The sequence below is a fragment of the Colius striatus genome, chromosome 9 (genome assembly GCF_028858725.1).
Source record: "Colius striatus isolate bColStr4 chromosome 9, bColStr4.1.hap1, whole genome shotgun sequence".
NCBI classification, from domain to species: Eukaryota; Metazoa; Chordata; class Aves; order Coliiformes; family Coliidae; genus Colius; species Colius striatus.
In genome coordinates this window covers 4,767,746-4,795,070 of record NC_084767.1, presented here as the reverse complement: position 1 = coordinate 4,795,070, position 27,325 = coordinate 4,767,746, and the positions used below count along the sequence as shown (strand labels likewise).

Below are 27,325 nucleotides of genomic sequence, written 5' to 3'. Positions count from 1 at the left end.
CAGCAGAGAGGCAGCCTGGAAGGAGACCTTGCTCTGAGCACATTGCAGTCAGTGTGCAACACCTGTGAGAACTCAGTGGAAGTGAAGATGGGCTGCTAACACTCTGCCACTTCCTCAGCAACACCTGGGGCACACCCATTAATACCCCATCAGTGCATTAAGATGTCAGTGGTTACAAGAGATTCTGCATGAAAGGGATGAATACTGATGAGGCCATTCTTTTGCTGGGACTTCCAGGCATCCAAACCTCTGTGGATATAGGCTCCTACAGCCCAAATCCCTGCCTGATGGGAGGTAGGAAACCACTCCAGTGCTGCTGGGGATCTGATGGAGGCTTCTCTCTGGACCAGGACAGGAGAGAGGAGGGCTTGACACTACCTTTGCATTGAGGCCAGTATCCTGTCCCTGACAGTGGGACCTGAGGTCCCAGAGGAAGATGGGGAATACACAAAGCCAGTGAGCCCTGGCCAAATGCACAAGGTTTTCCTGTTCCTCTGCCAAGTTAATAATAGAGCAAGATTCAAACTCAGAGAGCCATGTTGTATTTTAAGCTGATCTGGGTTCATTCAGGGGAGTCATTAGGCTGCACCCAACAGGCTGGTTCCCCAGCTGTGGGAAGGTGGGAAGGCTGCAGAAAGGCTGTGCTGGAGGAAAGCCCCCCTTGCATTGCTCTCTGATACCCTCGTCTGGCTGAATCTGGAAGCTCAACCTCCAAGGAACAGGGCAAGTCAACCCCAAATGGGTCCTCTGCAGCCTTTGAGACAAATGTGTGGAGTTTGGGACCAGGAGTGCCTAAAAGCTGCCATTGGATGGGCAGGAGGGGATGTGACATTGTCCTGGGAGACATGCCAATGGATGGATAGAGACTCTGTCTCAGTAGCCATGTAGAAGACAGGGGATCAGTGCTGAGCTGGAAGGCTCCTTCTGCAACCTGTGGCAAAGGGAGGTGTGGGTGGGCTCTGAGGAAATACGTTCCCCACTAGAAGGAGAAGAAGACAAAACAGTCTTAGGAAGGGAGGTGCCACTCAGGCAGTTGCTTCATCAGACAGCTATAGAGTGCTAAGCTCAGGGGAACTCACAGCAAAGAAAAAGACTTTAAAAAGACATTTGCTTCCTTCAAAGTTATCCATGAGTGGTTCCCTGTTAAAAGGAGCGTTGGAGGTGCAGCTGCCACGATGCTGCTCTGGTACGTTCTGTAAGTGCTCATCAGCGTTGTTCAGCGCCCAGCCACCGCAGGAATCGATGCCTGAATAAGCACAGGGAAGCCTCAGCTAATGAAATGTTTGTTTCTCTTCTGGGGACAGGCTCATTCCCTTGTTCCTGAGGTGCCATCCCACATTTGTCCACGTGCTGAAGTTGAAGCGTGGCAGCTGTGACTCCCCAGCACTGCATCTGCTGAAATCCTTCTGCAGCAGCATCTTGCAGATAAACCTGGCTGCTGCTGTCACCTGCCAGCACTGTGTTGCTTCAGATCTACAGGGCTCAGAGGCAACAGGAGTGCTGGCCACTGTTTTTTTTCTGGATGTGCAGCCATTAGACAAATATATCTTAGGAATCTGTTACAAAGAGGAAAAAAAATGGGGGCAAACCCAGAACCATGGGCTTCCTGTGGTTTCAAGACCTGAGGAGAGCTGCTCTGCTCTCAGCCTCCCTGTGCCTGCTTTATCTCCCTTGCCCAAACCCACTGCCTTTGTCCATCTCACTGGTGGTATGATCTGTTCATCCCTTGAGCAACCCTTGGCTGGGAGAAACACACCTGAGCTGCTGTGGAGCCAAGAGGCAGAGGTCATCCCTATCCACATGGAAAGAAGCACGAATGAGCCTTTAGGATTTGGCACAAGCACCTTCTGGGCTAACAATTCCCTCTCCCTGCAGGACCCAAAAAGAGAGAGGAGGCTGCAGGTGGAGTCAGGGCTCCAGGTGGCAGAAGAAGTGGCATGTTTGTTTGCAGCAGGATGAAAACAACACTCTTTGAAAGCTTTCCAGGGACTTGCCCTGATGGTGTATCTTTATGCAGGGTGTCAGCTTTGGAGCTTCTCTGGCATCCATGGGTGCTACCACATGATCTGGCTCCCATCAACATGAAAATCCTCTCCTGTGAAGTTCCTCTGTGGTTTTCCTGACCTGTGCAATGACTGTCCCTTTTCAGCCAACCTCTCTGATCCTAGTAAAAGCATCTCTTCCTCCTTCTTCTCTCTTTCAATCCCCCATCTGAGGGCTGGTGTAGATGCAGGACATTTTGCTCAGATTCATGTGGGTAGAGAAGCACCTTTCAGCCGCCTCAGGATTGCTGCAAAGTTGCCATTACTGTCTCCGTTGCTGCTGATGGTGAGTCAAGAGCATCTTGCTCTAGACCTGCTCCCTCCATGCCTCCAGGTTAGCCCTTCCTACCCCTGGCTGAGGCAGACCTTGTTGCTGATCAAATCTGAGCCCTCTCTGTACATAACAAGCCTGGCTCTCCTGCATTTGGGGCATGTTAATCCTTCCTGCCCTCAAGCACGCTCCAAAAATAGCACTGAGCCCTCACAGAGCACAGCCCCAGCAGCAACAGGTGCCATGCTGGGGCTGCTGTGGCCATTCAGGCTGCTCAGAGTCCCCCAGACCCTGGCCTCAAGCAAACACAGCCAAATTCCTCCTGCTGTTATCCCAAGGCTCCCTGCAGGCACACTGGGGATGCACTCCAGGCTGGGGTGCAGGTGGCAGCACGGGAGGGTGAGCAAGGGCTGCCCCTCTTGGAATCATAGAATCTCAGAGTGGTAGGGCTTGGAAGGGACCTTTAGAGATCATCCAGTCCAACCCCTTGCTAAAGCAGGTTCCCCTTCCTCAGGTCACACAGGAACGTGTCCAATGGGGTTGGAAACCTCCAGAGAAGGAGCCTCCACACCCTGCCTGGGCAGCCTGTGCCTGGGCTCCCTCACTGAAACAGGAAAGAAGTTTTTCCTTGTGTTTAAGTGGAACTTTTTGTGTTCCAGCTTATGTCCATTACCCCAATTGTCAGTGGACACTACAGGAAAAAGTATCACCTCATCCTCTTGACATCCACCCTTTAGTGTTGATGTCTTATAAATGTTGATGAGGTCCCCCCTCCGTCTTCTCACAGGTCACAGCCTTTTCTCACAAGTGAGATGTTCCAGTCCCTTGATCATCTTGGTGGCCCTGCACTGGACTCTCTCCAGCAGTTCCCTGTCCCTCTTTAATTGGGGAGCCCAGAACTGGACACAGGACTCCAGATGAGGCCTCACCAGGGCAGAGTAGAGGGGGAGAAGAACCTCCCTCGACCTGCTGCCCACACTCTTCTTGATGCATCCCAGGATGCCATTGGCCTTCTTGGCCACAAGGACACATTGCTGGCTCATGTTCAGTTTGCTGCCCACCAGCACTCCCAGGTCTCTCTCTGCAGAGCTGCTCTCCAGCAGGTCAGTCCCCAGCCTGTGCTGGTGCATGGGGTTGTTTCTCCCCAGATGCAGGACTCTTGCACTTGCCCTTGTTGAACCTCATGAGGCTCTTCTCTGCCCAACTCTAAGAGCTGGTCAAGATCTCACTGAATGAAAGCACAGCCTTCTGGGGAATCAGCCAGTGAATCTCCCATGTGTCCTGCCAAAAATCACGTGGTGCTCAGCTTCTCATGGGATGGATGTGGGATGTCTGTGTGGCACAAGGGCTCATTTGCCAAGCAGCACTCTTGGGCTGTTACCAAAACCATCCAGATTTTATAGGTGGAGCAGAGTGAAGTATTCAACTACAGGCACAAGATGGAGAGCTGGAAGCGCCATTTAACTCTGGTTAGCCTCAATTTGGGGATCAAAGAATCAGGCTTCATCAAAACCATCTTCTTCTCAAAGAGGAAAAAGAAGGCTGTTTCTGATTACACTTTCAGAGGGTGATCTCTGAGACAGGGCAAACTTCACCGTGGATTGACACACTCGTTTTGCTGTGGGCTTGGTGATAAAACTGGACAAGTTAATTTCCTCCCCGTTTGCTTTGTCCCTGAATGCCCTTGTCTGGGTGATGCTGAGGGATGTTCTCATTTTTCCCCTCCCCCTCCTTTGTTAAAAATAAAGAAAGAAATAAAAAGTCACAAAACTTCTTCAAGTGGATAACTTGCAGGAGAAAGTGGAACAGTCCAGGGGTCAGTGCACTGCTCTAAGCATTTAGAAAGGGGAAGGGGAAGAATGTGGCAATGGAGATGTGACCTGCTTGCTTTTTAAACAGAAATTATTTTTTTTCAGTCTTCCCCCCAGAAAATCAGCCTTTGCATAGCTTGGTGCTCCTTGTGCAGCTGCTTTATGGCTCTACACTGCTTTGCACGTGCTAGTTGCCAGAGGCGGCGGCTGATGCTCCTGCAGCTGTCAGGTGTGTGCAGGGATGTGGACAGGGGTGGGCAGTTCCCCAGAGCAGGGCATTGCTCTGTGCCCTGTCCTGGGCAGGCTGGCACCAGGGGCAACACACACCTCTGCCACAAAGCCAGGCCCAGGGTTTGTCTGAGCAGAGGCAGATGTCTCCAGCTGAGGTACTCCAAAATGTTTTTGGAAGGCTGGTAGGAAACCAGGCTGTCTGGAGGCAGCTTCTCCTAGCACAGGAGAGTCACAACATCCTGATGTTTAGCTGACCTCTGCTTAACCAGGGTCCACACTTAGATTTGCTACCCCTGGGATATCTCACCTAGCAGTCTTCTACTTATCCCCTCTTGCCTATTTAGATCCTGAGCTCTGCAGGGCCAGAGCCTTTTCCACATGCTCGGTGTGATACCCAGAGCAGTGCAGCTCCCAGCTTTGGTTGCCCGGTTGCTATTGCTGTTGCAAACACAGTGAATAGCCATCTGCACCCCTGGTCACCAATACAGCCTTTCCATTGGCTTGGGTGGGCTTTGAATGAGGATTAACTCTTGAAAACACAGGCTCCCAGTGCAGTTTGCAGTCAAAATTGGCAGCAAAATAGGTAATGGTTCACAGCAGCATCAGATATTTCTCTACTCTTTCAAAAGTTGCCAGCCGCAACAGCCTCTAGAGAAGCAGCATGGATAAACCAGCCTGGCATTTCATGCCAGGATACATTTTGCTGCTCTTTTTCATGTTTTAATTGCCACCATTTCCATTTCTGTAACACCCCTTCTTCCTGTTTTTTGTTGTCTCCTGTCAGATGACAGCCTGCTCTTCCCAGATTCACATTTGCATTATGAATTTCACTAACAGAGGCATACAAAAAGAAAAGCAGACAAATAACTCAGCCCCCATCACTTCCCCAACTGATGGGGCAAAACCATTCCTATCAGGATTCCACAATAAAAAGGTGACCCCTTCTATCAATTTCCATGGAAACCAAAACAGAGAGTCTGGGGTTTAAATATTCTCCCATAATAACCAAAATGATGGGAAATCTCCAGCTTAAAGTTATTTAATCTGACATTTACTGGGATTTGTGGCTGGGATGTGTCTGGGGGACCCAAGAACTGGCTTCTGCCTTGGGAAGAGCAGACAGGCCCTGGAATAATACCAGTGCCACGGCAGCAGCACCCTTCAGGGCAGTGTCAGCCCAGGGAAGTGTGACCAGGGAGGGGATACATCCTCCAGAAGGCATGTGAGGCAGGGAAAGTACTTGCTGCTTATGCCCAGCTGTGTGATTGTTTTTAAAAGGAAGCTAAAGAAGAGGAGCAGTGAATGAGGGGATGTGGCTACAAGCTCTTGGTGTGGGAACCTAGCCAGCCTTGAGGGCATGGTCCCTCCAATCCTCCTCCAGCTGCCAGGAAAATCCATGCCCAGAAGCAACAGGGTGCTGCAGGAAGGTGTCTTACAGGGGTTGCTTGGGGCTGGGAGTCCTGCTTGCCTGGCAGCTAACAAAACAACCCTAAAAGTTACAACTGGAGCCAGTGATCATGTCTTTCCTCCTGTTTTGCTGTTGGCTGCACGTGAAAAGCCCCTGACCCCTCTGCAGCATCTGCTCTTTGCCAGGTACCATGAAAGCTGGCCAGATGTGGAGTGGTTTATTAACCTGTTTACATTTGCAAGTTATGAGGCACCTCACCTGCTGCAAGAGGTGACTGTGCTAGAGCCTTGAATGAAGCAATAGGTTAGAGAAAAAGGAGCAAAGACTGAATCTGCTGCTCAAGAGTGGGGTAAGGTGGGAAGGGGTTTGTTTGAGCCTTGGAAGGATTAAACAGATTCATCCAATAGCCCCATTCAGACAGCAGCCTTTGCCAGTGCTGACATCTCAGCTTAACGAGGTTCTTTACCAGCCATTTGAGAAAGTGATTTTACATTGCTGCTCTCCAGAGGTTTAAAATGCCATCATTCATGTTCATACCTCTAACCATGAAAGGATGAAGAGAAGGTTTATTGGAGTTATGTGCTGCAATAATCTCCTCACAGCTCTTTCCTCCAGATCACTTTAAAGCTTTAGGAACTTTAGAAGGATATTTGGACACAACCTGGGATGTTTGGAGGCGGTGAGGTTGTGTGTGCTGTCAGCAGAGAAGGCTCACAATTTATCCAGTCCCAAACTGACCTCTGAGCTCAGCAAACCCAGATACAAAGTCTGGGATATGGAGAAAATCTGTGCTGTTGGCTTGCTGGAGGCCTGCAGAGGTGAGACAGTCCTTTTCAGTGTGGGTGGGCAGATACCTGGGTCTGCATGTGGCTGGCACAGAAGTGTCTGAGCCATAACATGGCTTTGGAAACGTCCTTACAAAGCAGGGAGGAGATGCTGAGTTTTTGTGGTTCACAGTCATGCTAAAAGTGGAGGCATGGTGCTGTGGAGACCTGCATGCAGGACTTCTGCAGCAGCTGAAAGCTGTCTCTGTTTCTTGGTGAGAGACACACCAAATTCCCCTGGCAGCTCTGTGTGCAGGGGGCAGCAGGGCAGCAGTCCCCAGGCTGTGAGGACCTGCAGTGTGCCTGCAGAGAACAGCCACAGCACAAACACTGTCTCCAACATCTTTATGCATTAGGGCACTCCAGGCCCTCCAATGTTTTAAATTGGGATGATTAATTGTGTAATCATGAATTCTGTTGGAAATGTGTCATTTTGATTCTTCCATTGTTTCGGGACCAAACCATTCCCCTGACAATTGCTTCTGAAATGCTGTAATGTTGTCACTGCCACCCTGCCCCAGGGAGAAGAGCTGGGGATTTACAGGAGGAATTAAGGAGCTTTGTGCTTTGTCACTGATCTAAAGTTTGGGCAAAGAGTCAATCTTCAGGACCACATGCTGTCTTGCAGGAGACTTCAGATTCCTTTGTGGTCATCCTGTGAAACCCTTGGGAGATTCAGCACCCTCTTTAATGTGTCTGTTTTATCTCCTCCTTGGTTTCTTTGACTTGTTTTCCTCATGCTCTGCTCCACAGCACATGCAGGACTGGCACCCACACTGCCTGCCTTGCTATTGCCCAGCAACTCTCTAACCTTGTCCCATGAGTCCATTCCCACAGTGCCTGCAGATACTGCAACCTGTTACCCATCAGCATCAGCAAGCTTCGTGGAGACAACCTGCAATCTGCTCAGGTGCACTTTGGTTGGGGTTTTTTTTTGCCTTCCCCATGCTATTCTGCCTGCATCCAACCCCTCCCCCAGGCAGCCCCCACACCTCCCCTCAGCTGCCCTGGCCCCCTCCCCCAGGCAGCCCCCACACCTCCCCTCAGCTGCCCTGGCCCCCTCCCCCAGGCAGCCCCCACACCTCCCCTCAGCTGCCCTGGCATCTGCAGCACAGTGACTTTCTGTTCCCGTCATCCAGGTGCAATTCTTCCTCTGGCAATGCTTGATTCATAGTACAGAAGAGTGAGAAGAGGAGGGTTTTTCATTCTTTATTTGTAGGAACAATTTGTTCGGTGAGAAGAACAGAGCTCTTACAGACACAATGGTGCCCCAGCCGAGCGCCCCACACAAAGGCTCCCCGAGCAAGTGCCCCACGTGTTCTGAGCCTGCTGAGCCCCTGTGCTGCTCACAGGGCTCAGGGCTTCCTCCCTCTGAGCTGCAGCTCTGGCTCATGAGTGTGATTTCCAGGCAGGAACAGACACCAGCTGGCTGCCACGGCACAGCTCCCCAGTGATCGCCGGGTTGCGGCTGCAGAGGCAAAACTGAAGCATCATCCACCTCCATGGCTCAGCTTGGAGATGGAGACTTTGATGTGTTCTGTCCCTAGCAGGTGTTGGCTCCCGCTGGACAGGAGGAGCCTATCCTGCCGGATAGGATTGCCAAGGCTTGCTCTGCTTTTGGACACATCTCTGCATCTGCTCCTCTCCAGCGCTCCGTGCAATGAGGGAGAGAGCAGCTCCAGAGCTACTGGAGCCATTGCCAGAGGTCCTGGCTGCTCTGCGTGTGGGTATGGATCCCTGACACACTCTGAATTAACAAACAGCTTCACTCTGTGCCCAGCTCTGGGAAGCACAGCGAATGGCAGTGATCAGGGAGCCAGAGAGCTTCTTGGAGGAGGAAAGAAGAGAGCAGGTCAAGTGGTAGAGCCTGACTGGGACTTAAGGAGCAGCAGGTATTTGAAGAGCATCACTATGAATAATGGAATGAAGTTTTCAGCAGGAAATGCAAGTGGAATACTAATAGCAGCTCCTGACTCGGACTACAGAGCAATCTCCCAAAGGACAGCACAATAACCCTGGTGTCAGGGCATTTAAAAATAGACCCAGCACACCGCTGGTAAATGTAATACATGGAACGAGCCCGAAGGGTCATAGGCAGATGGATTTGCAATACCTCTCTTCTATCTCCAACTTCTACAACTCTGCAAGGAAGCAATCAGCAATAAGCAGGCCATTGCTCTGGGGCCATGCTGGCAAACTGTCAGAGCAAGTCTATCTGTTTCACTTACTGCAACCTGCTCTTGCACATGAGAGAACTTAGGGCTAGCCAGGAGTCTTCTGAGGAACAGGTTTTGGTTGGGAAATATTTCCATTCAGCAGCCACACAGGTTTGGACAAAGCCTTGGTGGGACTCTCAGAGGGAAGGGTATGGGAGAAGCCAGGCTCCTCTGGAGCAGCTGGGAGCCCTGCCAAAGGATGCCCAGGCACCCTGGCTCCTTCCCGAGTGTGGGAGCTGTGGGAGAGCATCAGGGCACAGGAGAGCCTTCCTCTCCCAAACAAACAGTCCCCTCTGCTCTGGGATACACAGGCTGTCCATAAAATGGGACACCTGACCATGAGCAGATGCTGCTGGCATGCCAGTTTTTTAACAAAATGGGCAGGATGAGCCAAGGCTGAGCATAAACCATCAGAGCCCAGCTACAGCATTGTCCTGGAGAGAGGCTCCTGCCTGCCGGTCTCAAATTGGCTGTGCTAAATGGATCTGTACATGGATATCTCTTTTGGACAGAGCAGAAAAGGCTGCCAGGTACCAAGCCTCTGTGAGCACACCGTGGGGAAAGAGCCTGGCTGGGGAGATAGCCCCCTGTGTGTGTCCAAAGCCAGGATGTACACATAGTAAGTTTGCTTCATTACAACTGGGAGAGCTGCTTGTGCAGGCTACGTGTCTCTGGGCAAGTTGCTTCCAGGCTTTCTGGTTTAACTGCAGCCTTTTCCTCCTGCCTCATCCACACACCCTGTGTGCCTGCCCAGCCCCAGCCTGCTCAGGGCAAACATCAGCCCCTCGGGCTGCTCATGTCAGTGGGGAGGGTGACCAGGTAGCAGCTTTGCATTAAGCAGCAAGAGAATAAATAAATAAATAGGATTGCACATGAGGGAAGGGGTTTGCAGCTGGAAGCCCAGGAGGGAAGTTGTGAGATGGGGCTCCTGGCACAGGTCGGTACCAGCAGGTTTTGCCCAGGCCTCAGGGAGCAGCTCGGTGAGAAGAGCTGCAGCCACTCAGCTGGGCATGAGAGTCTGACTCTGGGGCACCACCTGCAATTAAGAAGTGCACATTTTCCTATGGTTTTGAATCAGTCTTTCCTACTATTTTCTGCCTGAGCCCCTGTCACTCCCTTTGTTTCTGTCTCTCTCTTCTCAGTGAGTTTCCCACAATCCAGGGTGCAGCAGCTGGGTGTGCAGCCTGCCTGCATGCTCATTTCCACAGCTGCAGGAGAGCAATGGATGCTCTGAAATGTTTTGGGGCTCAGCTGTTAAACCTTGGTTCTCAAGTGTGGGTGGCCACGCTAGCCTGTGACTGCTGGCAAGGGAAAGGATTGTCAGGCTCAAGCCTTTCTCCTATCTGAAGTCCAGACATTACAGTTGCAGATTTGGTGGCGTTAAGGAGCAAACAAAGGCCACGTTATGCTGCACTGTGCAATGTCAGCCCCATCTAGCAGCAGCACTGCACTGGGCAGCACAGATGTGCACTGGGCAGCATTTGCCCTGTGCTAATACTTCTGCTTGTTTGTGAGGGCCTGGGCCCCACATGTAGTACATGTATTCCTAGAGAGAAAAAGAGGTAGACAGAGAAGACACCAGAAGGAGAAACAAGCACAGAATAAGTCAAAGCAATCTTCCACTTTGCTTCTCTCTCAGTCTTGGTCAGATTCCTCTTTCATCTGGAACCCCAGCCAGCATGTGGACAGGCAGCTGTTGAGCACATCCTGACAGTCTCCTGACCTGACTGTGAGGCAGGGACTTTGCTCTGCCTCTTCCACACCAGCCACGTGGTCCTGATACCCCCTTCTCTTTTGAAAGTGCTTTCCAAAGTTGCTGTGCCCTTCTGCATGTTTTCTGGTGACCTGGTCATTCACCTCCTTCAGTTCACAGGGCTCCTGTAGCTTACTCCCAGAGCTGGTTTCACATGCAGGGACTCCTGCAAAGTGCCTCTCAGTGCCGGTCCCCCATCTGTTTCCTCCAAGGCTAGCAGTGCCTTTCCTGGTCCTCTGGTTATCCTTCATCAGCTTCTCCTTCAGATGATGCACGATGGGCTATGGGTTGGGATGAAGACATTTGCCAAGGCAATCACTTCCCACAGCATCCCCAGGCTCAGGAGAAGCAAGGTCATGCTCCTGCTCTATCTCTTCAGAGCCCTCATGAGCTCAGGATGGTGAGGAAGAGAGATCAGCCCATTCAGCTCTCAACCATTCCTGGACACCCAGGGATCTCTGTGGGAGAGAGAAAGAAAGAAAGAGAAAATGCATCAGTTTAGCAAGGTAGAGGTTGGGGTAGAGGAGGGATTCAAATGCTGAAGGCAGGAGGTTGGTCCTGCGTGGTGTCCACTGGCTCTCTCTTAGCCTTCAGGCACCCTCCTCAGCTGCTGCTGAACACCCCCATGAAGGAGCCAGCAAGTATCAGGAACAGCCCACTCCCTCCATGCTCAGTGATGCCACAGCTTGCACCCCCTGGACAGCTGAGTGCTTTAGTACCCCAGCTATCATTTTCCCACAGGAGGCATCAAAAAGCAAAGCTTCTTTGCATCAAATAATTGGAATAAGCATATGCATCTCTACAGGAGATGAGAACACCTTCCCTGCTGGTTTTGACACCTATAAATCTGCAAAACAGAAGAAACAGGGCTTTTTCTTGGTTGTGGAGACACCTGAATGACAGGCACAATAGATGGAAAAATGGAAAATTAATCCTGAGATACAGAAAGGAACAAGTACTGGGTATGTCTGTGCTTTTGGTTGTTTCAAAGTGATATTTTAATAAGTACATGTCAAAGACTATGTTCCGTGCATGTGTGGGGAGAAAGCAGCATCTGAAACCAGAATGGATCTGCAGAAAGGAAGAAAAACATCTCTCTCATTTGGGAACACAATGCCTCTATCCAAAACACAGTTGTGTTTCTTGTGCAAATCAACAATGAAGTTCCAGCCTGACAGAGGTGATTTGCAACAGTGCCACTTGCCAACATCTCTTTAAAAAGACTACTCACTCACACTCCATCTTCCTTCCTTCCTTCCTTCCTTCCTTCCTTCCTTCCTTCCTTCCTTCCTTCCTTCCTTCCTTCCTTCCCTTCTTTTCCTTCCTTCCCCCCTCCCAGCACAGTCTGTACCACACCTTATTGCCAATAAGGTTTTCACTTTGCTCCCAAAAAAAGGGGAAAAAAAGTCTTTCACCTTTTGTGTTTCCTCCTCTTAAATGCCCCTGTGCACTGAAATTACTTCTGCTGGTGCAGCCTGTGCAGTGAAGTGTGAGCTGGGGCTGGCAATCATTAACACCAAGCTAAGGAGAAACAGATTTGCCAGATCAGCTGATTTGAGATGATTTGGCCATGTTATTCACTGCTGCTCACTTTTGTACATGGGGCACTGAGGACTATTGAAACCTAAAGGCATCACAGCTGTAGCCCAGAAGTCTTGCAGACCAAGAGCTCTTCAGAAAATCCCTGAGATGCCCTAAATGGAGTAAGAGCAGCTCCACAACTCCAGCCGTTTCCACAAGCAACATCCCCACAGTCATGCAGCATGGGACCAAGGATTGACAGTTTAGCCAGGGAGGAAAGCTATACTCAAATATGAAGTACTGACGGTGCAACCAGTGGCTTTGTGCAGTGTGGCATGCCATGCATGTTGGAGCTTTCCCAGAACTAAACTGGAGTCTCTGAGTGAAGCTTCTCTGCCCTTTTTCAGCTTGAAGCCAAAGGACTCTTCTTCGACTGACCTATAGATGGAGCTTGTAAGCTTACACGGAAAGCTGAACCTTGCTGTAAGTTCCCAGGGCAAAGCTCTGTTGTAGAGCTCAGTTGGGAAGGAGGAGGGAATTGTCTAAACAAATTGCACGTCTTCACTCAGGAAAGAGAGCCATGGAGCAGAGCAAGGCTATATTTCTGACTCTGCATGCTAGGACCTCCTTTCCTAATTGAAAAGAGCTTTGCTCTTTGCAGTGGTGCTACCAACAACCCTCACGTGCCAGTCCTCGAGGTCCTGACTGAATTCTTCTCAGGAATCTCCAAAGTCAATGTTTCTTGATATCTGGATGTTTAATGACAGGATTATGGTAACAGTGGCTTTCTGCTATTCCAAACCCAAACCAGACACATGAGTTTTGACAGGACACAGAAGTCCAATGTCCTCCTCCTGCTGCCCCATTGAGTTTCCAGTCGAAGCTCTGGTTTTATAGCAATAATCTCAGTTTCATTTCACAGCTGAGGAACTGCTGCTCTCCGCCAGTGAACAAACGCATCAGCCGAGTTACTCACCACTAGTGAGAGCAAAACAGCTGGGAAAGGTAGGGCCATGCTCCCTCAGCTTTCATTTCATCTCCTTCCAGCTGAGTGTGCGAAGAGGCGAGTGTGAGTGATGTACTTCTAAGCTGCCATGGGTTCAGCCTGGGCTGCTGAAACCCACGTCTGGAGCTTGGATCAGCCATCTGTGCCCATGGCTGGAACCACTCCACCACCCAGCTGGGGCTCCTTGGGGCTGGGAGCATGGAGGATGGTTTTATTTCTCCTGTCTGTTCATGATAGCTGTGGCTGGATCTTTAGATAAGTGGAAAAGGAAGGACTGCAGTTCTTCTCTGGTTTCTGATGTTGTGCTGCCTCTCACCTCTGCCAGCATGGAGGAGACTGAAAGGTTGGTCAAAGCATGGCCCCAGCTTTTTTAAACAGAAGGAAGGTGAGGGCTTAGTTCCCTGGGATACCCATAGCCCTGTCCTGCCCTGTGACACCTCCAGGCTACCTGCTGGTTCACATGGACCCCGTTTCACTCGCTGACTTCAGAGCAGTTACGCCACACATGGCTGCATTTCACTGTGTGCAAGCCGCTGGGAGCAAACGTGTGCTATTGAAAAGGAAAGTCACTTATGAACAATTAAGAGACTGGGCAGATGCCAACAGAAGAGGGGTGTAAATCAGGAGGTGTAATGGAGCAAGACTGAGGTGATCACTGGGCTCTCCAACTTCCCAAAGAGCACCTACTATAAATCCATGCCCTCCTTGCCAAAATTCTTTAAACAGTAAGGTTGTTTGGGAAGCCCTACAGCTTCGAGAGAGAGGAAATATCCACTTCTCATCCCCTTCTGTTTAAATCCACAGTCTGCAGGCTGAAGCCATAGCAGAGCAGAGAGAGGGGCCAGCACCCCTTTTACAGCCAGGCTTTCACTTCTAGCCCTTTAGAGACAAGGTGGGAAAATCTAGAGAAACAAGTGAGTAAGGATTAGCACCCTGAATGCTGCCAGCACAGGATGCTTTACAACAACTGCTTGTGTCCTCTTGGAGGAGAAAAGCACAGCCACATTCCCACTCCTCCAGACTAACTCTTAGCACCAGTTGTAAGGGCACCTCCTCCACTTGCCCCTCTGTCTTCAGCTAGGATCACCACGAAAACCAGCATGATGTCCATCAAGATATGAGAGTACCACTGCCTTGCTCCCCATCATCATCATCATCACCATCACACACAAGCCAAATGGTCAGGTTCATCCCTATATGACTCTCATGGAATACTGACAGGCAATGGGACTAATTGCTTTGCCCAGGAGCAGTGGTTTACCCTTTTTTTTTCATTAATGACCTATTATATGGAGCTCTTTAGGCCCCAAAGTGTGGTGAAGGTACCACTCGTTTACATCAACTTAATGCCAGCAAAGCTCATGGGTTTGCTCTCCATCACCACCACTGTACCCCAGAGCAAACTCTTGGCATCTCTTCAGCAACACACTGCTGGGACATACTTCTGCTCTTGTGCTGGTGTAAATCAGCAGCAACATTCTGAAGCCAAGGGGGCCCAAGTTCCCTTTGCACTGCCATCATGGCACTGACGTCAGTGGGGTGATTTCAGGTTTATGCTAGTGTCATTGAGAAAGGAGTTAGGCCTAATTGATTTACACCACTGTAAAACTGATGTACAGGGGGAATTGGGTTTGCAGCCCAGCCCAGGCACTGATGGAAGACAGGGCTAGCTACCCAAAGAACAGCATAAGCTGAAGAATCCTTATTTATGGCCTCTGAATGTATGCATGCACGTAGAAAGGAGGCTTAGAAGATGGCAATTAAAATAAACAGCAGATCACTTATGCTAAACATCTGCCTTGTAAAAGCAGAAAATCAGATGTTGCCCTGGAACGTGTGCTATTTGCTGCTCCGAGTGACACAGAGGGAGCACAGCTCGCCTGACCTCTTCCAACATTTCCTCTGCCCCGAGATCTGAATTCCTCAGGGTTCACAAGTCAAAACAGAACATTCAAACCAGAAGGCAGCTGAAGAAACCTCACAGCCTCCATTCTTGACCAGGGCCTGTTCGCCTGGGGAAGCTTGGATTTGGGAAGACACCATTCTATCTGATTTGCTTGCTAAACACAATGGGAGGGATGGACCACCCACATCCCACAAAGCAAGGGATGTGTGGAGGCAGGCCACATGCATTCACCTTGCTACCTACCTACCTACCTACCACTCATTCACATTCCTTTCTTTTGATTCAGTACAGCCCTAGAAGAGGTGGAAGCCTAACAATGAAATCACGTTTGGTCATTAGTCATAATACATCCCATGATCAAGGGCGGTTGTCTACAGGGTGAAGATCCAATGAGAAGGTAAAAATGACCTTTTTCAATCAATGGGAAGCCACTGTTGCCCACACAATCACAGTGAGACTTTGAAACTCCCCCTAAGGGACATTTGCCAAGGGATCAAGGAAAGGATGAAGAGGGAAAAAGATCCCTCCATGCCCTTAGGTTGTAGATTGGCCTGTTAGTGTCAGCTCTCAGCACATGCCCAGCTTGCTCCCCACCAGCCAGGCACATCTCTACTTGTTAGCTGTCACATCAAACTTCCCTGAAGCCCTCTTTGTCCCTTAACCCTAGTTGAAGAACACAGATCTCCCACCACAAGGATATCACTCCAATCTGCCAGGGTCTTGGTGAAGATCACTGGCTCTTAAATGGATGTAGATGGCAGTCCCATCACTAAATCCCAAACCTGGGTCATCATTTACTTTGCTAAGAATTAATGTCCTCATCAAATTCTGGGTTTGAAGAAGTTCTTTTGGTTTTGCTGCTTTGGTTCTTTATTTTTTCTTTGCCTGGCAGAAGATCATCAAACTAACTCTGGAAAGTAGCCAGAATGTGAACAGCTGCAAAGCAACAGGCTTTTAAAAGCTGTGTTATCTCATTTCTGTCGCATTTGCTTGCCCCAGCTTTTCTGAGGGGTTGTTTGTTTCTTCTTCTGAAATTTGGGGAAGTGTGAAGGATGTTGCTTGCTCTGCTTCTTGGGGTTTTTTTTGTTAATCATTGAACAGATTGAAGGTGATTCCCAACAGAGCATCAATTCTCTTTGAAACTATTAAATCAATCTGTAAACTCCTGCAATCTCCCAGCAGGAGCTCTTGGCTGTTGGAGAGTTAGGAGCTCTGTGGAATGATTTTTCTGGGGTTTTATGTCTTTTTCTCCCTTTGTTTTCCTGACAATAGTGCCAGAGCATGTGCTCCTGTTGTGCAAGCAACTCTTTGCCGTTGATAGACCTCACTCAAATGTTGCAACTGTGACTAACCATCAGGGTAAATGGGAAGACTGTGGAAAGGGAAGATACTTTCTGAAGCTTTAATTGGAGAGGTTTGCTCTGAAACATGAGCTACTGCCTGTACACATGATCTAAGTGTAAAATAACCTGTATGTGCGATCTCACCATGCTCTGGAGGTACAGAAATGTGATTTCATGACTACAGGGAAAACACATCTTTTCAATGCTCTGCAAGCCTGCAATTGTGAGAGAGCTAAGTGTGCTGTTAAAGCCAGAGCCCTGTATGCCAGATAATACAGGCAATGCTTTTGTCTTTGCTTGTGGCACACTGTAATTTCCTTTCCTTGGTGTGATGCCAATGTAGTGTAGATTTGGCCTTAAGCTGGGCTTACACTCAGTTTCCTATGCAGCTGTTTCAGCTGATATAGGCTTCAAACCAAACCAAACAAGCTAATTATGAGCAGAACATCCTCCCTGTAGGAACAACAGAACACTCAAACAGCACCCTCGCTCTGTACTCCACACCCCAGCAAAGGAAGGTGCTGGGATGGCATTTCAGCTCCCCTCCTGCCATAATCAAAGGGTACAGCCCTGAGCAACCTGCTCTCACCAAATCTGCTTTGAGCAGGGGGTCTAGATGGGGTGATCTCCAGAAGTGCCTGCCAGCCCCAACTGTTCTGCAGGCCTGAGAAACACGGCAGGCAGAAGCACTGCTGAGTGCCAGGCTCAGAAAAGCGATATACATGAAGGTGTCACCAGCTCCTCTTTCCTGATAGCCAGCTGTGAAGTAGCAAAGACTACCTCCCCATTTTCCTGTGCAATGGCTGGTTTCTGCCCTCTGGGCAGCATGCTGAGCTTGTGGGGCTGTGGGAACACTCCAGCTGCCAGGCTGGCACAAAGGGGCGCTCCAGTGGCAGTTTCCCTAAAGAAGGGCTTTTGAAGACCTCAGTGAATTGCAACAGTAAGAACCCTTCAGCTTAATGTCACTGGCATTTGAGTGACAAGGTGTTGGCAGTATGGGCACTACCAGCTCAAGTGGAAACCCACCACTGACTTATTTATAACTGTGTTTTTCCACATTCATTCAGAAGTTCCCCATTTTTCCTGCTACATTGTGATTTGTTGCTGTGGAAGCTGCTTGTAAATAAACAATCCAAAGAACCTGAGGGAAGCTGCTAAACAGGAGGCCACTAACTGATGCACTGATGAGAGAGCACAGCAGCATTGTTCCTCAGGTTTGATGAGGTGGGATCCCATCTTGTTCCTCAAGACTCAGACAGCTTCCTTCTGGCCTAGGAATATTTGAAGTGACAGGCTGCCAGCCTCAGGAGACTGAGATGGACCATCAAGAGAATCAAATTTAAACACCATTAGCACAGAGATTAAGCCCAGGTGCCTTCTCCAACCTGCTTTTAGATGCAAATCTAAATATGAGAAGAGTGGACAATGGCCCTCTGCATGAGAGAGGACCAGGGACCTGGAAAATGTGACATATGTAGCATATCAGCAGGTCATTCAGTACTTGCCTATGAATGCCTGGAGAGGCTTCATGCTAAAAAAAAGTCCTAAGTTTGAAGAAAGAAACATTTGTGGATGTTGGCTTCAAGCAATGAAAAATCCTTCTCCAGACTTAGCGTCATCGCTTGTGGAATCCAGGTCTCAGCTCTGATTTCCTCTAACTGCTTCAAACGCTCCAAGGGTTTCTGAGAAGCCTTGTAAAGGGATCTGGGGTGGTCTACTGAATTGTTTTATGCAAAATAACCTGGGGTCAGGGGAAAATGCAAAGGAGTTTTTAGTTTGGACAGTCCAATAGTGACACTGCAGCTCTGACATGGGCAGTAATGGACTGAGAGCTCAGCCTGGGTTTTGTTTTCTACCACCAAAAGCAGGGATGTCCTCTCCATGCTGCCTCATGACATGGGGAGATGTTGGCATGAAGACATCCATCTCAGCTTGGCTGAGGGACTCCATGAGCTGTCAGCAATCTCCACAAAGCTCCAGCACTTAAAGTTCTTAAACATCTGACTTGAAAAAGCAAACACAGGGAATTAGGAGCAAAGTTGGAAAGGCCAGCCAGCTTAACAGAAGCCATCATAAAGCCACCACAATGTTCCTTAAAGCTGCATGAAGCCATCACACTGTCCCTCAAGGCTACCTCCATGCTTTACTGGTGCAAGGGTCCAGCTGTATCAAGCAGAGGGAAATCTGCTCCTTTTCCCCATAAAAGGCTTCCTTTTCACTAAACAAAGTGGGAAGAGTGAGCTTTTCCCATGCTTAGCACATCACTGCTAGTAAAGAGGGACTGAGCCAGATTCAGAGACCAAACCCACAACCATGGAGCCAGATGGAGATAACAGAACGGGGGAGAAGGTTCAGATCTCTGCTTCCGATTCACTGGCAAACATCCAAACCAGCTGTCCCATGGCTGGGCACAGCACATAAATCTCTCTTTTTCGAGGAACTGGGTGAGTTTCCTACATGTATACACCCATAACTGACAGCCACTGCTACTCTGATTGCTCTGACTTAAATTCTGCTGCCTCAAACCGAGCGTTTCCAGGGTGGAACAAATGACCAGGTCACAGGTAGCATTCAGGCCAGGTGAAAACGGGTATTACCATCTCCCCCTTCAGAAATATAGACTTAACATCCCAATCTGTGCTTTGCTGTGAGCTTGTGAGATGCTGCCGTGGTTCCCTGGAGACTCTTGCTGGAGGGAAGAGGCAGCAAGAGAGTGAGAGTCACACAGGAGAACGTCCTGCCTCTGCTCCAGGCAGCTCTGCCGCTGTCTCGCTCGCTGGCGGCGTTCCCGTGCAAAGCTCCAGTGCGGCTGATCTGTGATCCCAAGGGCACAAGTGGAATGGCCTCAGATGTGGGAAATGGTTTACAAGCAAGTCACTTCTCCTCAGGCAGCTTCTGAACTCTGTGCTAGCCCCAGGGGCTAGGCAGAGCGCAGGGAGGCTGAGCGAGGCGCTTCCACCACACTGAACTAATTGCCGTGCCCTGCTGAGCTGCAGCAGCCCATTTCCTACCCATTCCCTACAGCAGCTGCTGGGCTTTCCTTTCCTGCTGGAGAGGAGCAGAGCCTGCCAGAGCCTTGCTGGGTAAGGACATGGGTAGTTTGTGTCCATCCACCTCCACTGCTCCTGCCCAGCCCACAGCACAGATGCTGCTCTTGTCTTTCCTCGACCAAAGCCAGAGTGTGACATACACCGGGTGCTGATCCCACGTGATATCAGCAAGGATCTGAAGGGATGCCAGGCAGAGGAGATGGCTCTTGTGGCTCTCCGCCGCAGGGAAAGAAGTGCTCCAGCTTGCAGCTCCTGCTGTGTGATGTACAACTGGTGGCTTGTGTTGAAGCACTGGTCCCACTGGTGTCTGGGAGGAAGGGAAGGTATTTGCCTGTTCATGCCAACACAGAAGTGTTTCCCTTGTTTTCAGAATGGTTTTCAGTTTCATCTGCTGATCTTGAAGCAGCTGGGAAAGAAGCATTATCTCTCCCACCCAGCAGATAAAGGGTTAGGATGTGACCAAGGTTGCTTAGAAAGACAGAGCCACTAGTGATAGAAGTCTGGTTTCCAAATCTCCAATCTTCAGCCAACCCTGCACAGTTCTGACATCTCCTTATGAATGTCTGAGCTAATGCTAATGCTAGTTTATGACTAACATGACTGATGAGGTAATGGGGATGCTAGTTTATACTCAGACACACAGAGGATGCCATTTCACCCACAAAGAAAACTCTTTACTCAAACAAATCCTTTCCCACAGAAGATCTTGCTCTCTAAAACTGTGTATTATCAACCTACTTGACTTCTTGGGGTTGGGACGTTGCAAAGTGGCCAAGGGGCAGAGCAGCAGCCACCTGTGAGAGGTGATGGGGGGAGAAATTCAGTTCCTGTGATCACAAATCCCTCTGTCATGTTACACAAATTCGTGCTTGATGAGAAGGTCCAGGCCAGGGCACAGCTCAAAAGCAGGTGCACAGGGCAAAAGGGAAGCTTCTCTGATGACTGGGAATCAAAGTAGAAAGAGAAACTGGTGAAACGTTAACGCTGCAGCAGGGCAGGAAATACTCTCTCTTCCCAGGAGTGGTCACAGGGCTTGGAAAGGTCAGGGTTTCTTTTTTAGAGCCTTACATTTTGACAACTTTTGGCCTGGCAAGATATTGCTGCTGCCACTGAGAAGTGAGAGATAAGTAAGAGATAGGCTGGTGCCTCTTGAGATACTCGATGGCCGCTTGAAACCCTGACACTGGCACGAGTGTTGATGGCTCAGTGGGGAGCAGACAAAGAGAAGAGGGGAGGGAGAAGAAAGGAAAGCCACAGTTCTTTAAGGTTTTCTTAAGGCAGACACTGGTGCCCATACAGTTAATGTGTCTCCATAGCCATGCTGACTGTCCTGATGGAGCAGGACAGACAGACAGATGTGGCTCTGGGGCAGGTAGAGGTGACATTAACTCCCTCTTAGCTAGCATCCTCCCTCCACGTGTCCCTAACCACAGCACAAAGTGGCTCTCCCCCCATATTGGGAGCTCTTGGCCTGAGTTTTTTCCACAGCAGCAGTTTCTCACCTCTGTTTCCCAAGACTAAAGAAAGGCTGGAAACTCCTGAGCAGCAGTGCAAGTGGCCTGCTCTCACCCAGCCAAGGAGCAATGAGGGACCACAAAAGGCTGCTGAATGCAGCAGAGCTGTGGAGAACTGCAGAACACAACACTGGAACTGGACCTGAGGCAGGTGGATCCCCACATGATGCTGTCTCCCACCTAAGAACAAGCAGAAAGTCTTATTTCCAAGACTGAGCAGAATGTTATGCCCCTCAGACCTTCTCCCCATAGACAATTTCTGAAGTGCCCACATGCATGGCTTCAGTGTAGAGCATCTATTGGCACTCCTTCCCACCTCCTCCTCCTCACGGTACTTCATCTAATAAAGAACCAACCTATTTTTCACCTCACACAAAAGCAACCTAATTCATTTCAACCTGTGTGTGACAGAGTCACACAAACAAGGTGAAGGAGTGTCTAAGTGGCAATTACCTGCAATCATGATTGTATCATTGGTGCCTTAAGGACATCGCTCTTGGCTCTATCATCCCATTAAATCAGTGACACCCATGTTGGAAATACACAACTATGTGGGCAGGGAGAGAGATGGAGCCCTAGCCATCCTTTATTTCTCTCTTGTGCAACAAATCTCTAGTAACTTTTTCAAAAGCAACTCCAGAGCTTATGCCTCAGTTTCAACATCACCTCTGATAATCGTTTGCTCAGGAGTAGGTGTTACTTGAGGAGAGTGAGTCTGCTTCTTTTTCCCTTAGCCTGCTCACCCACATGAAAGGGTGGAGCACAAAGGTTTGTGCCAGAGATGATAAATACTGCTAGGGTTTACAGGGCTAAACCTGTGCAGGAAATAGCCTCACCACAGCAGAGTTCATGCTACACTTCAGTCCCCTTCATCAAAGCAAAGCGGCTGGCAAGTCGAGATACTGCACAGGGCTGATGGTATCGCAGGCAGATGCAACACAGCCCTGCACCAACCCAGTCCTGCAGTGCAAACAGCACGAAGGCAAGGGCCAGGAATCCATGGGCAGGGCCAGGAATCCACTCTGGCCATCCCACCTGGGTAAACACAACCCCCACAAGAAGGCCTCTTTCCCCAGAGCTGGGCTTTGAGGCGGTGATTGCACCACAGCAGCCCTCAGGGGTTTTTCTGCTTTGCTTTCTGGCAAGCATCTTCTTCAGGGAGTGAGCAAATGGGGGTATGAAAAGATTTCCCTGGGAGGTGAAGCTTGGTGTGTTGATGATCTTATGGTTTCAGTCATGATAACCTGCTGCACTTTATGGGGGTACCCTCTTCCTCCAGTGTCCCTTCCTTCATCAGCAGCCACTTCTGCCTTGAGCTGATTTTTAAGCCAGGGGGACTGAGATCACCTAACTCATCCTTTCCAGTGCAAATCTCAGCTGCACACAACACAACAGCAAGATCTGTTGTCCTGGCTCCCAGAAAGAGCTGGAAGTGAGACAACCCTTGCAGAAGTCAACCAAAGGAGAGGAAAAGCCAAGAAAAACCTCTCCAGGAACATGCAGAAATGGCAGGTACAGAATGTTAAAGAGATACTGGGTTATTTACTGTAGTTTCCTTGCTCTTTAGGATGGGCCAAACCTTACCTCACAGCATCATGACCCTGCAGCAATCACAGGCAGTGCTGAGAAGCCCAGCTGCCACCTGAAGCCCCATGTAAAAATGCATGGTCCATCCACAGGAATGACAGCATCGAAACCTGAGGTCCTCCAGCTTCTCACTGGAGTGTGACCAGCAGCTGTGTGACATCGCCTCGCTCCTCCACATCTCACCCTACAACACAAGGGCTCACTGCAAGAGGACAATGAAATTGTGCAATGAAAGAGTGGTTTCTGCAGCACAGAAATCTACCCTGAGGGAGTCTATGTGGAAAGGTGTCCCTGCCCATGGCAGAGGGCTGGAACTGGATGATCTTTAAGGTCCCTTTCCTACACAAACCATCCAATGACGAAATCACAACTGAGCTTTTCATAAATTACTGGAAGTCAAATGGTCACATCTGTGTAAGGAAGATAAAAGGTGGAGGGGGTGAGAAGCACACAGAGATTCAGCTCTGTTCTTGCCTCAGAAGCCAGCCCAGCCAGCCATTTAATCACTCAGCAGCTCATCTCTAAATTGTCTCTATTATTAACAATAAAAGTGCCTGTTATTTGCGTGGCCAGCCTTTGTAGGAGCTGTGGCTGGGGATGAGGATGCCTGTGGTGAGAGGCACAGCAGGGCACAGGCATGGGCTGAGCAGTGTGGCCAGGGGCCTGGCATGCCTCTGCTGCCCTCCTTGAGCAGAGAGCTCAGGAGGAAGGATCAAACCAGAATAACTGTGAGCAAAGTGGTTCTGTGACATGGGCATAGGAAACGGTGTGCCTCTGGGGTGTCCCAGATAGTTCTGTCCAGGCAAGAGGTAGGCACCTCATCATCCTGCAAAGGGCAAACACAGCATGAAAATATTACAGGTGACTTCTGAGCACAACATACCCATCCCTATGTTTAATACCACAGTGGAAGAATCCTCCAGAAATGCACGAGATATGCAAACAGGTCTAATTTCTATTAGTCATTTGCTTGTAACAAACAGTAATTGGAACTCTTGGCTAAAGTCACTGGGGATTTCCTCAGGAAAAGCCACAGCTTGGACCTGTCTTTGGTGATGCTATAATTAACATGTGTGCAGAAAAGTACCCATTAGCATGCTCTGGCCCAATTTGCATTGATGTTCCTGATGCAATTGCCTCCTCAGCCTGCCTTCCTGTGTCTCCAGCAGAGACATGCGGCATCCCTGGATGAATCATGCAAGAGGCAGGGGGAGAGGAAGAAAGTTCTCTGCAAACACAATCTTTTTTGTCATCAGTTGAAGGAAGGAAGTTTAACACACACTTTGGGTTAGTGAACATGGGAAGCAGTCACTCTTAGATTAGGCGGAAGGACTAACTGATAAGCACAGCACAAAGTGGCTCTCTACTGCTGCTAGGCAAGGGTTGCCCTCTTGCTGCAAAAGGTTGTGTCTTATCTTTTGGTGATCTAGCTGCCTCAGTGGTCAGATATGTTGACCCAGTGGCAGCTGTCTTACAGATAACCTCACACCATTCTAGGTAAGCTCTGGTGAAGAAACAAAAGTTTAGTTGTTCAGTGAAACTAGGTTAGGCTGAGGTTCAGATTCCTGCTGCAGAAGCCAAGAAATGACAATAACTGGCAAATGTGAAGCCTTGTCTCTCCAAACTCTTGCAGAGACACTGCCCTTCCAAGCCCTGTGCTTGGCAGGCTCCATTTTGCAGGCAAGTGGCACAGAGGCACAGAGACACGAAATGAGTCACCGCAGCAGACTGCAGCCCTTGCTGCACTCTATTTCTAATCTAGGTCCTGCATTGTGGATGTTTGTGGCTGCAGAACAGGGTGATATTTTCATGCTGTATTTCAACAAGGACCTCACATAAAAGGTTTTGTGCTTCAGACAGGGATTGAGGTCTTGAGGAATTACATGCAAAGCCTGAGAACTGGCACTGTGCTACCGAGTCGCATGTGTTTCAGTAACAGCACAGTCTCTACCCAGTGGCAATATAACCCAGACTGCTCTTCAGGAACAGCTACAGACACTGAAGAAGAGGTGTATCTCCATGCAACTTGCACAGCGAGACAATTCCAGCCCAGATCTGGAGCATGGATAACTTGACATCCCTAACAGGGCCAGGGTCCTGCCTAAGTGCCAGTCCTGCTGGGCTCCCACCTCCCTGCAGGAGGTCTGACTGTCTCTGGGGCACGGTGCAGCTGTGGGTCCCTCCTCACAGCAAAAAACCCCATCTCAGCAATGCAGAGTTGACAGTGGCCACATGGAATGGGCTCCTGTTACTGCAGGCACTGCAAATAGTACGGCTGCAGCACGGCAGGCCCTTTGCCACGCTGACAAGTGTGCAGGAGGGACAGGCCAGGAGAGGTGAGCTACGCTGGCCTGTCCCTCCCAAACCACAGCTGCTGCCTGGCATGTCTTGCATTGTGGAGACACCTTGAGATAATAAATAAAAATCATAGAATCATAGAATGGCTGGGCTGGAAGAGACCTCTAGAGATCATCCAGTCCAACCCCCTGCTAAAGCAGGTTCCCCTCCATCAGGTCACACAGAAACGTGTCCAGGCAGGTTTGGAAACCTCCAGAGACGTAGACTCCACACCCTCCTTGTGCCAGGGCTCCCTCATCTCAACAGGAAAGAAGTTCTTTCCTTGTGTTTAAGTAGAACTGTTTGTGTTCCAGCTTATGTCCATCATTCCTGGGCTTGCTGCTAACACTACAGAAAAAACTATCACCCCATCCTCCTGACACCCATCCTTTAAGTATTAATAAGTGTTGAGGACACCCCTCAGCCTTCTCCAGGCTAAACAGCCCCAGGTCTTGCAGCCTTTCCTCATGAGATGTTCCACTCATCATCTTTGTAGCCCTCTGCTGAACTCTCTCTACAAGTCCCATATGATATAAACAAATAAAACAATGACTAAAAATAAGAAGAAAATTGAGAGCAGCAAAGCTTCCAGGAGCGATGCCACTGCCAAAGCCCACACAGCCTCTCCAGTGCCACCCAGACACCCATCCCTTTCTCATGGCTCTCCTCCTGGGGCAAACCCCATCTCCACACTTGCACCTTGCAGCTGCATCTCCTGCTTTTGGCCAAGGCCATGGCTGTACCAGGGAGGTAGCTGTGCTGATTTGCCCCCATCCCTGTCAGAGCCGCTCCCATGGACTGACAGCACCGCCTCTGCAGCCTCCCAGAAAGAAGCAAGATTGCTGCTTGTTTCTGAGGAAATCATCGCTCTGCACAAAGCTTCAACAGCTTGGAAGGAATCTGGGGGCTGAGAGGAAATGGGAAATTATTGCTTTATGTAATCCTGCCTTGCACTGAGGGTTGGGAGGCGACTTTCCAAATGCACCGGCTTGTCTTCGTGTCCTCTGCAAGGAAGAGGAGGGAAAAGATGCTTCAGGGAAGAACCAGGTTGTTGGACTCAAATGCCTCAGCTCCAGACAAGGAGGGGTAGAAAATATGGGAAATAAAGATGTTCTATTAAGGTAGAGAGTATGTTTTTAGAAATGGATACCAGGCTTTCTTCATCTGTTGTCCATCACTGTTTTTTCCAGACACCTCTATCCACACGTGGAGGATCCTAATAGGAAACACACTAAAACTACTTTTTTTCTAAGCCACCTTTTCCAATTCTTTCAGCACTCATGGATGCTGGAAGTTAAAAAGCCCAGCTAATGCCTGCCAGAGAACAAGCAGGCACTATGCAAACACGTCTGCTCCAATTTCCAAATCAAGATGTTTGTCTCCCCAGCCATGGCTTTTATTCAGCGAGCAATGCATTTGGCAGGGACTTTTCCTGGCTGGTTGATTTGTGGTGCTTTGAAGGATGCTCCACAGCGTTTCAAACCATCCACTGGAGCTCTTTCTTTAAAAAAATGTAAGCAGAGAGATTGCCACATTTGCCACTCGACTCCAGTACAAGTCTACTGGGAAATAACACAGCTCTGGGCTCCTGGGTACCAGAGGAAGCCCTGTGAGCTTCATTTCCTTCCCACACAGCAGACAGGGCTGTGTGGGTGTCCTGGTGCCTGACAGGAGTGCCTGACTCTGAAATCTCCAGAGGTTTCTTGTCCCTGAAGCCCTGAGCAGCGCTGAAGAGCCACAGCAGGATGCTGGCAATAGCTCTTTGCCCTGGCTGCATGGCTGAAACTGACTCTGTCTCTTTTCACCATCAGAGCATCTGCTTGGATTGAAGAAACACCTTCCTGACACATCAGAAGAGTTCTGAGAGCAGCAAAGGCCGCTCAGAGGTTTTACACTTGGATGCAGCGGGCAAAGCTCATTGCCAGCACAGGAGAGGTAAGATATCCTGGTCCATCAGCCACATGGGCACACACACGGGCATCTTGTTGGCAAAACACAACACTGATGGCCTGACTTCCCTTTGTAGCCACTGTTTGGATCAGCAGCTGCCAGCTCCTGGCTACCCACCTCCAACTCTCTGTGTACTCCTGTGTTTACTCCAACAGAGTATGACCTGCAGCTCTTTGCTCCCAGTCGGGGAAGCTCTGCCAGCACAGGTCCTTGGGGCCTCCTACTGCCCCAAGGAGATGGAGGGTAAAGTTTTGGCTGAGGCTAGAGGCAGCTCAAAACAGAGCAGAGGAAGGGGTGAAAGGCTTCCCCTTTCCAAGCTGCAATGGCAGGAAGGGAAGGGCTGGTGGGCACATCAAAGGGGTCACAGACGGGGATGCCAGAGGTGCGAGTTCTGTGCAATGGGAAAGTGAGATACAGATACAGGCACAAAAGCAAGAAGGGAAGAAAGCAGCTGGGAACAGCTGAGAGCTCAGGGATGATGCTGAACGCTGGCATGGTGCCTTACCTCTGGAGGTGGGGAACCCTGTGGCTGCAGGGCAGAGCCAGGGTACAGAG

The 27,325-nt window shown here is 49.7% G+C and overlaps 2 protein-coding genes across 2 annotated transcripts in view; one reads left to right on the top strand and one right to left on the bottom strand.

Moving 5' to 3' along the window:
• The window catches only part of SH3TC2 (SH3 domain and tetratricopeptide repeats 2), a 68,713-nt gene extending 42,055 nt beyond the window's left edge, over positions 1 to 26,658 (top strand). Inside the window, exon 17 of the mRNA XM_062001970.1 lies at positions 26,632 to 26,658. Coding sequence (XP_061857954.1) covers positions 26,632 to 26,649 — 18 coding nt within the window. The 3' untranslated portion in view covers positions 26,650 to 26,658. The remainder of the gene's footprint in view (positions 1 to 26,631) is intronic.
• ADRB2 (adrenoceptor beta 2) overlaps positions 7,784 to 27,325 on the bottom strand; it is a 31,241-nt gene continuing 11,699 nt past the window's right edge. The window contains exon 2 of the mRNA XM_062001974.1: positions 7,784 to 11,014. Coding sequence (XP_061857958.1) covers positions 10,980 to 11,014 — 35 coding nt within the window. The 3' untranslated portion in view covers positions 7,784 to 10,979. The remainder of the gene's footprint in view (positions 11,015 to 27,325) is intronic.